The 14,252-nt window shown below is 44.1% G+C and overlaps 1 protein-coding gene across 2 annotated transcripts in view; it reads right to left on the bottom strand.

Moving 5' to 3' along the window:
* NSDHL (NAD(P) dependent steroid dehydrogenase-like) overlaps window positions 1-14,252 on the bottom strand; it is a 28,041-nt gene that overhangs the window by 12,018 nt on the left and 1,771 nt on the right. Inside the window, exons 2-3 of one of the 2 annotated variants that reach the window (XM_052663375.1) lie at window positions 9,099-9,163; window positions 5,369-5,527 (exon numbers count right to left, since the gene is read on the bottom strand). In XM_052663375.1, the coding sequence (XP_052519335.1) occupies window positions 5,369-5,527; window positions 9,099-9,140 (201 nt within the window). In that variant the 5' untranslated portion in view covers window positions 9,141-9,163. Of the gene's footprint in view, window positions 1-5,368; window positions 5,528-9,098; window positions 9,184-14,252 lie in introns of both variants that reach the window. The other variant, XM_052663374.1, reaches the window with a different exon arrangement.

Here is a 14,252-nt window from a genome sequence, read left to right as displayed (position 1 = left end):
TTTACTTGGCATTCCTCTGTATCTTTTTTCAGTAATTCTATGAATGCAGGGATTCTTGTTCAATTCATTACAATCCACTAATATCTTTTGTGAGGCTCAAAATGTCCCAAATTTGGCCAGCAGAAGCTCTTCAAATTGGTTCCTGTGGCCTTTTAACATGTTCATTGGCTTGGCCAATGGTTGGTCAGCATCACAGTGGTTGCCCACCCCTTCCTCATCCTCTGTATAAAAGGACTGAGGAAGGCTGGTTTTTTGAGGCATTAGTCCCCTGACCTCTCAGGCTGATGGCTTTCTGATTAAAGCAGTTATTCCTGCCCCAGGAACTTGCCTCCCGATGTACTGGTCTTTCGTGTGGTGAGCAGAAGTCCTTATCAACTCTGTCAGAAGTGACCCAACATCTCTCCTGTGGAGTGGAATCTCAGGACTTTGCCCGGCACTTAGTGAAAACCCCTCTTTGAAGGGCTCTCACCACCTCCAGTGGCCAGGAGGAGCTACCCCACGCCCGAGGTCAGGGGCAGCGGCCGAGAGGAGCGACTCCACATCCAAGGAGCGGTGGCTATGCGGGCGCAGGAGGGCCTAGAGGAGCTACTCCACATTCAAGGTCAGGAGGCGCGGTGGTGAGGAGATACCCCTCGTCCAAGGTAAGGAACAGTGGCTGTGCTTTGCTGGAGCAACCATGAAGAGATACCCCATGTCCAAGGTAAGAGAAACCCAAGTAAGATGGTAGGTGTTGCGAGAGGGCTTCAGAGGGCAGACACACTGAAACCATAATCACAGAAAACTAGTCAATCTAATCACACTAGGACCATAGCCTTGTCTAACTCAATGAAACTAAGCCATGCCCTGTGGGGCCACCCAAGACGGGTGGGTCATGGTGGAGAGGTCTGACAGAATGTGGTCCATTGGAGAAGGGAATGGCAAGCCACTTCAGTATTCTTGCCTTGAGAACCCCATGAACAGTATGAAAAGGCAAAATGATAGGATACTGAAAGAGGAACTCCCCAGGTGCCCAACATGCTACTGGAGATCAGTGGAGAAATAACTCCAAAAAGAATGAAGGGATGGAGCCAAAGCAAAAACAATACCCAGCTGTGGATGTGACTGGTGATAGAAGCAAGGTCCGATGCTGTAAAGAGCAATATTGCAAAGGAACCTGGAATGTTAGGTCCATGAATCAAGGCAAATTGGAAGTGGTCAAACAGGAGATGGCAAGAGTGAACGTAGACATTCTAGGAATCAGCGAACTAAAATGGACTGGAATGGGTGGATTTAACTCAGATGACCATTATATCTATTACTGCAGGCAGGAATCCCTCAGAAGAAATGGAGTAGCCATCATAGTCAACAAAAGAGTCCAAAATGCAGTACTTGGACGCAATCTCAAAAACGACAGAATGATCTCTGTTCATTTCCAAGGCAAAGAATCAATATCACAGTAATCCAAGTCTATGCCCCAACCAGTAACGCTGAAGAAGCTGAAGTTGACTGGTTCTATGAAGATCTACAAGACCTTTTAGAACTAACACCCCCAAAAAGATGTCCTTTTCATTATAGGGGACTGGAATGCAAAAGTAGGAAGTCAAGAAACACCTGGAGTAACAGGCAAATTTGGCCTTGGAATATGGAATGAAGCAGGGCAAATGCTAATAGAATTTTGCCAAGAGAATGCACTGGTCATAGCAAACACCCTCTTCCAACAACACAAGAGAAGACTCTATATATGGACATCACCAGATGGTCAACACCGAAATCAGATTGATTATATTCTTTGCAGCCCAAGATGGAGAAACTCTATACAGTCAGCAAAAACAAGACAGGGAGCTGACTGGCTCAGATTATGAGCTCCTTATTGCCAAATTCAGACTTAAATTGAAGAAAGTAGGGAAAACCACTAGACCATTCAGGTATGACCTAAATCAAAACCCTTATGATTATACAGTGGAATTGAGAAATAGATTTAAGGGACTAGATCTGATAGATAGAGTGCCTGATGAACTATGGACCTCTTGAGGTTCGTGACATTGTACAGGAGACAGAGATCAAGACCATCCCCATGGAATATAAATGCAAGAAAGCAAAATGGCTGTCTGGAGAGGCCTTACAAATAGCTGTGAAAAGAAGAGAAGTGAAAAGCAAAGTAGAAAAGGAAAGATATAAGCATCTGAATGCAGAGTTCCAAAGAATAGCAAGAAGAGATAAGAAAGCCTTCCTCAGTGATCAGTGCAATGAAATAGAGGAAAACAACAGAATGGGAAAGACTAGTGATCTCTTCAAGAAAATTAGAGATACCAAGGGAACATTTCAGGCAAAGATGGGCTCAATAAAGGACAGAAATGGTATGGACCTAACAGAAGCAGAAGATATTAAGAAGAGGTGGCAAGAATACACAGGAGAACTGTACAAAAAAGATCTTCATGACCAAGATAATCATGATGGTGTGATCACTCACCTAGAGCCAGACATCCTGGAATGTGAAGTCAAGTGGGCCTTAGAAAGCATCACTATGAACAAAGCTAGTGGAGTTGATGGAATTCCAGTTGAGCTATTTCAAATCCTGAAAGATGATGCTCAATATGCCAGCAAATTTGGAAAACTCAGCAGTGGCCACAGGACTGGAAAAGGTCAGTTTGCATTCCAATCCCAAAGAAAGGCAATGTCAAAGAATGCTCAAACTACCACACAATTGCACTCATCTCACACGCTAGTAAAGTAATGTTCAAAATTCCCCAAGCGAGGCTTCAGCAGTACATGAACCATTAACTTCCAGATATTCAAGCTGGTTTTAGAAAAGGCAAAGGAACCAGAGATCAAATTGCCAACATCCACTGGATCATGCAAAAAGCAAGAGAGTTCCAGAAAAACATCTATTTCTGCTTTATTGACTATGACAAAGCCTTTGACTGTGTGGATCATAATAAACTGTGGAAAATTCTGAAAGAGATGGGAATACCAGACCACCTGACCTGCCACTTGAGAAACCTATATGCAGGTCAGGAAGCAACAGTTAGAACTGGACATGGAACAACAGACTGGTTCCAAATAGGAAAAGGAGTACGGCAAGGCTGTATATTGTCACCCTGCTTATTTAACTTATACGCAGAGTACATCATGAGAAACACTGGGATGGAAGAAGCACAAGCAGGAATCAAGATTGCAGGGAGAAATATCAATAACCTCAGATATGCAGATGACACCACCCTTATGGCAGAAAGTGAAGAGGAACTAAAAAGCCTCTTGATGAAAGTGAAAGACGAGAGCGAAAAAGTTGGCTTAAAGCTCAACATTCAGAAAACGGAAGATCATGGCATCTGGTCCCATCACTTCATGGGAAATAGATGGGGAAACAGTGGAAAAAATGTCAGACTTTATTTTTTGGGGCTCCAAAATCACTGCAGATGGTGATTGCAGCCATGAAATTAAAAGACACTTACTCCTTGGAAGAAAAGTTATGACCAACCTAGATAGCATATTGAAAAGCAGAGACATTACTTTGCCATCAAAGGTCCGTCTAGTCAAGGCTATAGGGTTTTTCTAGTTGTCATGTATGGATCTGAGAGTTGGACTCTGAAGAAAGCTGAGCACTGAAGAATTGATGCTTTTGAACTGTGGTGTTGGAGAAGGCTCTTGAGAGTCCCTTGGACTGCAAGGAGATCCAACCAGTTCATTCTGAAGGAGATCAGCCCTGGGTGTTCTTTGGAAGGAATGATGCTAAAGCTGAAACTCCATTACTTTGGCCACCTCATGCAAAGAGTGGATCATTGGAAAAGACTCTGATGCTGGGAGGGATTGGGGGCAGGAGGAGAAGGGGACAACAGAGTATGAGATGGCTAGATGGCATCACCGACTCGATGGACATGAGTTTGAGTGAACTCTGGGAGATGGTGATGGACAGGGAGGCTTGGCGTGCTGTGATTCATGGGGTCGCAAAGAGTGGGACACGACTGAGCGACTGAACTGAACTGAACTGAAATTAGTTTTTGAGTACTTTGTTAGGTTTCTTCGTAAAAAAAATGTCCTGGGCTCACCTTGTACTACCTACCTCTGCCCCAGATTCCTGAATAGGATATTTTCCCAAGGACCCCTGGTTCGTTTTATGGGCAATGGTGTATAGAAAGTAAAATCTGAGTACTACAAGTGCTTATTGCTATTGGGCTTATTAATCCATGATGCCCCAAAGGAAAAAAACCAAACCAGAATTAGATCTAGCCTTTACCCCTTTATTTCACTAGAAATATGATACAAAGCCTAGACATGAGTTTTAAGTTTGTAGTATACACATTAAAAAAGTAAAAAGAGGCAATTCCCTGCTGGTCTAGTGGTTGGGACTGTGTGCTTCCAGGGCAGGGAGCCTGGGTTCAATTCCTGGCCTAAGAATGAGGATTCTGTGACCCTTGCAGAGCAACCAAAAAAAAAAAAATAAAATGCTCAGATTGAGCAACGGGGGAGGAGGTAGGGGAGGAGGACTGTAACCCTAGAATGCCACCCACAGCAAAACTAACATTTGTGAGTGAGGAGAAAACAGCAACAATAGCATGGGATTTGGGGGGAGTGGTTTGAAGGGGAGCTGCCTTCATGGAGCGCATGTTCTCTGGGTGGGGGCACAGATACCTAAGTTGACACAGAATATATCAGCTATGCCAAGTATTATGCAGAAAGACAAAGTCCAGGGAGTACCTGGTGGCTCAATGGCAAAGAATCCACCTGCCTATGTAGGAGATACAGGTTCAATCCCTGGTTGGGGGAATATTCCACATGTCTGTGGAGCAACTAAGCCCATGGGCCTCAACTACTGAGCCTGCACTCTAGAGCCCTGAAACTGCAACTCCTGAAGCCTGCACCCTAGAGCCCCTGTTCCACAAGCCAGTGCAATGAGAAGCATGTGCATCACAATGAGGAGTAATTCCTGCTCACCAAAACTAGAGAAAAGCCCAAGCAGCAGTGAAGACCCAGCACAGCCATAACTAACTAACCACACAAACAAATAAAAATTATTTAAAATAAAAAGAAACACAAAGCCCAGCAATTTCACTTTTGGATACATACTCTGGAGTAGCAGTTGGCACACTACAGCCTGTGGACCTTTTGTCAATAAAGTTTTATTGGTACGCAGCTGCCACCACTCACTTATGTATTGGCCATGGTTGCTTTTGAACTATCTGTGTAGAGTGCAGTAGTAGTGACAGAAATAAGTTACTGATTCTCACTAGTAACAATAGGTGTGTGTGTTAAATTCTTTCATATAACTTCACAATTTTTCAAAAAAAATATTATCTTTTGGAAGCAACTTGGCTGGCCTCTGAGCAGGGGAAGTCTGGCAGTCTCCCTTCAAGGGGCCTGGCGTAATCGGCAAGGCTAAATGGTCTGTTACCTGTTGGCTGCAAAGGTCACCCAGGAAAAACTGCACGCGAGGATTGTCAAACCCTTGCCGAATATCAAATACATTGACAGCATAGCCTCTTGCTAGCAACTGCTCCACCATGTGCTGACCCAGGAACCCACAGCCTCCAATCACCGTGCACCTCTTGGCCTGCAGGAAGAGAGGAATGGCAAGGGGTAAGGGTGTGCTGAGAATTGGAAGCTCTAAGAACCTGGATCCACATACCATGAGCCACTGAAATAGCAGGTCCATCTCTTAGTTTGAAACTTTTCTTGAATCAAGTTGGAAGTTTCAAATAATTCTGGTGTTTTATCACCCATGGCAACCTTTTCTCCTGGGATTAGTAAGGAGGGAAGAGATAGCAAATTATACTGAGGCAGACTTTGATCACACTGGATGACCTGAGGCAAGTTCTCTGGCTGTCCAGTGGTTAGGACTTGATACTTTCACTGTGGTGGCCTGAGTTCAATCCCTGATCAGGGAACTAGGATTTTACAAGCCGCATGGTGTGCCCAGCCCCCCACCTCCACCAAAGTGATACCTTCTTGCTCCTGATAGCTGATCATTGGGCACTTTTAAAGAAAAAAACAAACCACACACACACACAATCCAAACATGCCATCCGCTCAATTGACAGTGTGCACTTAGAACATCAGAAAAAAGAAAGTAGTTTCCATACTTGCAGGGGAAAGTAAGGCCCCTTTGCTCTCCAACCACTACAGGGCTGGGCTCTGTGGCCTTGGGTTCATCACCTAAACCCTTCTCCCCTTACCACATCCATCTAAGACTATGCTGTTGCCTGATGGGATCTCCTGGTGGGAGCTGTTCATCAGCCAGGCCCAGGGCTTTGCTTTCCCTTCTCTGAGCTCTGAGGAAGTTGACACATCAGGTGAAAGCTACGATGCTTGCATTTCAGCTCTGCAACACAGGTACATCATGCAAAATGTCTTCAGACTGTGGTTCTGGAGAAGACTCTGAGAGTCCCTTGGACTGCAAGAAGATCCAACCAGTCAATCCTAAAGGAAATCCGTCCTGAATTTTCATTGGAAGGACTGATGTTGAAGCTGAAACTCCAATACTTTGGCCACCTGATGTGAAGAATTGACTCATTTGAAAAGACCCTGATGCTGGGAAAAATTGAAGGTGGGAGGAGAAGGAGACGACAGAGGATGAGATGGCTGGATGGCCTCAGTGACTCAGTACACATGAGTTTGAGCAAACTCCAGGTGATAGTGAAGGACAGGGAAGCCTAGCATGCTGCAGTCCGTGGGGTCACAAAGAGTCGGGCATGACTGAGAGACTGAACAACAACAACCCATGTACTCTTTTGGCTAAATTCCAACTCTGTTAACTGGTGATAATGGAAAGACAGAGCACCACATACAGGACTTAAATATTTTGACTCCAGGGAGCTGATGCAAAACTGTAGCTGGTGCACGCTGATGAAGCTGGGTACAAGGGGCCCTGGAGGAGGACTTGTTATACCTCTCCTCCTTGGGGTCTTTCTAAAACCATATCTGGGCTTCCTTAAGATGACAAACCCCCATTTTCTCTGAACTTATGTATGGTAAATCAAAGTTGGGGATAGAAAGTAGAGATTTTAAAGAAATTCTGCTGATTAAAAAACCAACCAACCAACCTGCTATGTATTCCTTAAATACCTATATAATGGAGACATGCAGGAGACTGTAGGGGAGCCAGAGCCTCTTCGATAAATCTGCCCCTCTCAACCTGGCATCCCACCTGCAATGGAGATGGCTCTGAAGCTTCAGCATCATTTCTTCAGGTATTCATAATCTCCTGACAGTCAGCCTCACTATGCTACCTTCCCGACCAAAGTATCTTTTAAGCCCACTGTTGTCTATGCTTAGATGACTGCCATATAGCATAGCATGCTACATTATTTACACCTTTACTAAAATTTCTAACACACGCCCAGTGCATAGGCAAATGAAATCCACAAATTCCACTCAATCTCCCTTTTGGCAATTCCTTCCCTTCCTGCTCTCCCCAAGTCAGCTGCATAGGGAAAGGCAGCTTTTTAGAATAACTCCAAAGGAGTTCAGAGTCTCTTGTTTATAGGATTTGGAGTCAAAAGTTACAAATTGCTTCAAAAGGTTGACAGTCTAATTTAAGAAAAATCAAATAACCTTGCTATCATATCTAGTGAAATTTCTTTTTTAAAAACATTTATTGGAGTGCAGTTGCTTTACAATGCTGTGTTTGTCCAGTACAATTTCATTTCATGATTTTAAAGTAATTCTCTCTTTGACAGAGTGATGTGGATTCTTATATTGAAATGTTGCACCCATATTGCCTGGAAAGCATGGGTCAGTGGCTATGCCAGAGAGAGTTTTATAACGATGAGAACAGAGCTGGCATTTACCTCAGAGAAGTCAGACTGTGATGGGGCCATGGTCCTCGGTTACAGGAGATTATGTGAAATTATCACTTACTTTTCATGGCCATGAAAGATGATGCAGTTCAAGTGGGTCCAACAGACAAGAAGGAATATGTACTAATAAATAAAAATGAAATTCCAGATTGGAAACAGGTAGTGAGACTCAAGAATGGGTTATTGCGGGGAGTTAAACAATCAACACCTTGGAGACAGTTTTAAGAATAGGGAAGAAAGCCATCTAAAAAAACTATTTCATTGCAAAATGATCTGGAGATAACAGAATATTGTAGGTCCCTGGGTTTCTTCCAATCTTTCCTGATTTCCCCTTTCATTAGCAGTGGGCCCTTTTCTCAGAGAAGTCTTACACAGAATGTATGTGTAAGTTAGGATGAAACTGTTCTTTTTATTATAGTAGTTTAAATGTGTAACTTTTACTTTATTCTATAAAGTCAATTGATGAGAAAAAAACCATCATCCTAATCCAGACTGTTTTTAGTTGCTGAGTATCAGTAAAACCCTGATGCACACAAATGAACTACAGACGGCAAGGACCTCTGGTGGTTTGTCTGAGCAGTAGAATCTCAGATTAATCCTCAATTACAGAGGCACAGAGAAGGCCTTACTCTGAGCTGAACTAAAACCAATGTGATCTGGTGACCTGTGGCAACCTCTTGGGAAGCTTTGATTAAGTAACATCTGATATGAACACATTTTACCTCAGTGTGATTTCATGTCTGAAGTGTTAGTTCATTGAAAGTGTAATGAACCCTCCCTTCATAGATCTTTGTAAAGCGTCTCCAGGAGGCCTGACAATTCCCTCAAGTCCCTTCTGACACTGGCGAGGTTAGAGTTTAAGAGGCCTTGCTAGTGCCCTTGCTGGCCCTGGGAAGGCTTCTGCGATTATACCTAGAAGCACAGTCTAACCTGCTGGAGGCCACATGAGGACACCTAGGTGACAGGCAGTAGTTACTGCCACTTGTGTGAGTGAGGCTGCCTGGCACTGCAACTGTGTGTGCAAGCCCAGGGCAGACCAGTGAAGGAACCCCCACTCCTCACCACAAGCTGGACCCAGCCCAACCTGTAGAATTGTGAACAAAGAAACGGGTGTTGTTTTAAACTGCTAAGTTCTGATAGGGTTTGTTACAGAGCAGTAATTGATACCTTAAATAAGGACATATCTTCTATAAAAAAACACTTACTCGATACTAATTAATTTAATATGGGTAACCCAGAGCTATGTTTCAATGGCACGCTGTTATGTATGTGCTAGACTTTCCCCTTATCTGGTTTTGGTTAACCTTTTTTTGTGTCAATACTCACTTTTGGAATGTCTTCTGTTGGCTCACCAGCTGCTTGTTCCATTTTCGCTCCAAATGTGGCCCTGTCTGCAATCAACGTTTATCTCCTTAAAAACATATTTAGAGGCAGACATTTATGTTGTATAAACTGAAACATCTTTTAGCTGTTAGTGTGTTGTGTGGATAACATCCCCCCCAACCCTGAGTTTTCAGAGTGCTCAACTGTAGCTGCAGCTGCTGGAAGAAGCACTCAGGGAACATTCCTGGGATTCAGACTGTCCTGAGATGGGCCTGGGTGGGCCCATAATTCACTACCATATACTTGGACTAGAGGCAGAATGGGAAGCCACTTAAATAACCCCATTCATCAGTTACAATGAAAAGACTATCTCTGGCATCACAGCTTTCCCCACGGCACTCATGCACTTCAATTTCACTCTATTTCTCTAGTGTCGATCAGTACAGAAATGCACAAAATGGAGGCTCGGATTTCAGTCCTGGCACTGCCAGAAAGCGTATCAATCTGATCAAGCCATTTTTCTTTGTTGCAGCTCAATAAAACAGACTCACTGCTCATCTCCATGATGCCAGGGCGTGGGATGCTGGGAAGAAGAAGAATAAGAGGAGATAGAGCTCTCCTCCTTGGTGTAATTAAAGCTATCCTGACCACGTATAGAAAGAACTCAGAGTGGGGCCATCAGAAACCCCCTGGGAATTGGTCAGAGTATGGTGATGACCCTCCAGTTACAAAATGAGCTAGGGACTTGAACAGACACCTCTCCAAAGAAGACACATAGATGGCCAACAGGTACATGAAAAAAAATGCTCCATGGCCTTAATCATCAGGAAAACGTAAATCAAAACTACGAGATACCGCTTCACCACTGTCAGGATGACTATTATCAAAAAGTCGAAAGATAAGTGTTGGCACGGATGTGAAGAAATTGGAACTTCTGTACACTGAATGCAAAAACAATGCAGCTGCTGTGGGAAACAGTATGGAGGTTCCTTAAAAAATTAAAATAGAACCACTGAAGTACCTATGATCTAGCAACTCCAATTCTGGGTATATATTCAAAAGAACTGAAGCTAGAATCTTGAAGAGATATGAGTACTCTTAAACTCTTTGTAGCACTATTCACAATAGCCAGGATGGAAACTAAGTCTTCATTGATGGCTGAATGGATAAAGAAAATGTGGTATATAAATACAACAGAATACTATGAAGCCTTAACAAAGGAGGAAATTCCACAATATGAGACGCAGATGAACTTTGAGAACATTATACCAAGTGAAATAAGCCAGTAACAGAAAGACAAATACTGTGATTCCACTCATATGAAGTATCTAAAGTAGTCAAATTCACAAAATCAAAGAGTAGAATGGTGGTTGCCAGGGGCTGGCTGGGGGAGGGGAAGAGGGGTAGCTACTGATCAGTGGATAGAAAGTTTCAGTTAAGCAAGATGAGTAAGCTCTAGTCTGCTGTACATTGTACCTACAATCAACAATCTATTGTACATTCAAACATTTGTTAATATGGTAGATCTCATCTTACCTGTTCTTGTAAGTGAAAGTCACTCAGTTGTGTCTGATTCTTTGCAACCCCATGGACTGAGTCCATGGAATTCTCCAGGTCAGAATACTGGAGTGGGTAGGCCTTTCCCTTCTCCAGGGGGTCTTCCCAACCCAAGGATCGAACCCAGGTCTCCTGCATTGCAGGCAGATTCTTTACCAGCTAAGCCACAAGGGAAGCCCAAGAATACTGGAGTGGGTAGCCTATCCCTTCTCCAGTGGATCTTCCCGACCCAGGAATTAAACCAGGGTCTCCTGCATTGCAGGCAGATTCTTTACCAACTGAACCATCAAGAAAGCCCTGTTCTTACAACAATAAAATAACAATTAAAAAAGAGACATTCTAATATAAGCTACAACATGGATGAATTTATGCTAAGTGAAATAAGAACTTTGGACACATTATACTAAGTGAAAGCCAGACATAAAAGGACAACTACAATAGGAGTCTACTTGTATGATGTCCCTAGAGTAGTCAAATTCTTAGACACAGAAAGTAGAGTGGTGGGTGTCAAGGCCTGGAAGGAAGCAGGGAATTGGGGAGTGATGCTAAGTCAGTATAGCGTTTCAGTTCTACAAGATGAAAAGAGGTCTGGAGAAGAATGGCTGGGATGGTTGCATGACAGTGTGAACCTACTTAATGCCACTGAACTGTATACTCAAAAATGTTTAAAATGGCAAATTTTCAGTTCTGTCTACTTTATTATAAATATATTCACAAGAATACTGTGAATGGGAAAATAACCTAAAGAGCAACATTCTAGGAGCTGGGATTGTTACAGATCACACAAAAGCCTCAAGTCTTTTTCTCTTAAAATTGCAGGTCTCTGAATTAAAACCATCCTTTAAAATTGAAGATCTCAGAATTAAAACCAGTATGTATGCCTTTATTCCTCTAGACACACTGGGACAAGGTCTTAGGCTAAAAGGCATCTAGGAAAAGAGACTCACCTTTTAAGAGTAAAATCCAAGCACCTGGCTCTACTTCTAGGAATAAATACAGAGAGAAGGGAGTAAGCCCATGGCTGCCTTCCTGCTGGGGCCAGTCCCCAGCCACCGAGTCCTGGAGACAAAAGGACAGGAGAGTCTGTCCATTTCCAACCAGGAAGAGAGAGAGACAAGTGCTCTCTCCTTCACAAACATGAGAGACCAGGCTCTTTGTAAAGGGGAAACCCAGAGCAGCTCAGAGGAGAGCGCTGGGGTAGTCAGGGCCTGGCCTGCTCCTGTGCTTGGTCAGTGCAGGAGGCTCCAATGTGGCTGCCATAAGCTCGATACCCTCCTCTGTGGCAAGAAGACGTCTGTCTGCACAATAAAAAGGCCAACAGGATTGAAGGCTTCCCCTTACTTCTCTGGTGAGCAGCTCTGCAGCCTTCAAGGCCTTGCTCAGTTGTCACCTCTGGGAAACTTCCTCCCCCTCTCCAGGCAAGACTAGCAGGTTCCTCAGCACCTCAGCATTGGTTTCTGCTTTCATTCTAACACTGTACACAGCTGTAGGCTCCTCATTCCCCCCAGCCCCCGCCCCATGTCCGTCTTGGCTTGGTGGAGGTGAGCCCCTGGAGGGCCAGCAAGGACTCCAGAATGGAATATGGGTGGAATTGTGCTGCAGCAGCTGGTCTGAGAGGCCTCAACCATAGAGCAGGAATCCTGCTGACCTCAGTGGCTGTAGGTACACGCCCCAAGGATAAAAAGGGAGCTGCAACTTGTAAAAAAAAAATGTTGTAGAAAAGCACTCTGGTGCCAGCTCACTCCTCCACCTTTACAAGGCCACTGCCAAATAGAACCTGCAGAAGGCACAGCACCAACCTTCAGCGAGCCCAGCATCTGGGGTGGGACACAGGCTTAGCAGAACACTGCAGAAGTGCCTGTGAGTTCTGATGAGAGTAAGCCCAGGCAGGGAGGCAATCCCTGAGTCAAGTTCTAAAACCCTGGAGGCGTGAGTCAAAGAAGAGGTGGGTGTCCTGAGAGATATTCCAAGGCCAGGGGTGGGAAGCATGAGGCATTGGCACGGCCAGCCTGTTCTGCGACAAGTTGTGACAAAGTGAGATCAAAGTCAGATTGGGGGCAAAGTTCAGAACGTGCAGGTGCTGTGTGTCTATGGAGTCATCCTATGGGAGATGCGGGAGGCTTTGGAAGTTGAAATCAAGGGTGAGTGTCTGATCACTCTGGCTACAGTGTGGAGAAGACTTAACACAGAGTCTGAGGCTCTGCATGTGTCATATAAGGAGAATGACAAGAGTGAATCAGATAAAAGAATTAACAATGCCTGAAAACTGGCTAAATTCCAGAACCTTTTACAGATGAGCATAGCAGTTCCTCAGTATCCATGGGGCCTTGGTTCCAGGAGCCCCCGCAGACACCGAAATCCAAGGAGGCTTAATGGCTCTTAAATAAAATGACACAGTATTTGCATATAACCGATGCACATTCTCTCATATAGTTCAAACAATCTCTAGATTACTCCTAATACAATGTCAATGCTATGTAAATAGCTATAAATACTATGTTAATGCCATATAAATTGTTGCCTATGAAGCAAATTTGATTTTTGCTTTTGAAACTTTCTGGAATTTTTTTTCCCAATATTTTCAATCCATGGATGGTTGTGAAAGAGGAAACAGAACAGGCTCCATCTTGAAAGCAGGACTCCATCTTGGGCCGAACTGTGGACTTTGAGCTATATGCCCAGTATCTATGGAAGGATGGAAGAGTCCCAGGGCTCATACCCAGACTCTCCATCACCTGAAAGAATACCCTAATTGTCTGTGTAACCGAATATAATCATAAATTCTATTATGCTTATTGGGGTATGACTACAGGCTTATTGATAATTGTCCACTGTTAACTACCTAGGCTTAAGGCATACGAATCACGGGTTTAAGGCACAGGCATAGAATCACGGGTTAACTTTGATTGTATATTTCTTTTCCTTTGTTCAGACTAGTTTCAGAGAATTTGGGGAGGTGGGTTTGAGCACGTACAATTAGGGTATATAAGGTTTTCACAAAAACTGGTCGGGGTCCTTGGCTAAGAGAAGACTCTGCCTTGGGCCCACTGGTGTAATAAACTGCACTCCACTATCTACACTGTCCTTCTGAGTGAGTTTGTTTCCTGGAATGCATGGTTACAACAATTGAATCCATGGATATGGAACCTGCAGATATGAAGGACTAACTGTATATTATACCACTAAGATCCCAAAAGCAACCAGTTGGGAACACAGTACTGGTCTCATTCAACAGGTAAGAAACTGAGGCTTGGAGAGGTCAAGTGACTTGCCCAAAGTCACACTGCTGGTACAAGGCCAAGGCAGAACTTGTGATTGCTCCTACACTGCCAGGCTGTTGCCCTGCAGACCCACTGGGAAACAGGCTGTGGAATGACACAGAGTTGGAAGGTCCAGCAGGGGCAAAACTGGGCAGGAGGCTCAGATGCCAGGCTGAGTCTGGACTTCAGTCTGCAGTCATGGGAAACCTCTGAGGGTTTAAGAGCATGGGGGTGACCTGACCAGAACTGTTCAGTCAGATTAACCTGGTGAAGCAGGGTGGACTAGACAGGTGAGAAGCAGGAAACAGGGGGACCACTCACCACTTGTTCAACCAAGATT

The sequence above is a fragment of the Budorcas taxicolor genome, chromosome X (assembly GCF_023091745.1).
Source record: "Budorcas taxicolor isolate Tak-1 chromosome X, Takin1.1, whole genome shotgun sequence".
NCBI lineage: Eukaryota > Metazoa > Chordata > Mammalia > Artiodactyla > Bovidae > Budorcas > Budorcas taxicolor.
The sequence above is the reverse complement of the archived record's forward strand: the minus strand, read 5'-3'. Positions and strand labels throughout refer to the sequence as shown.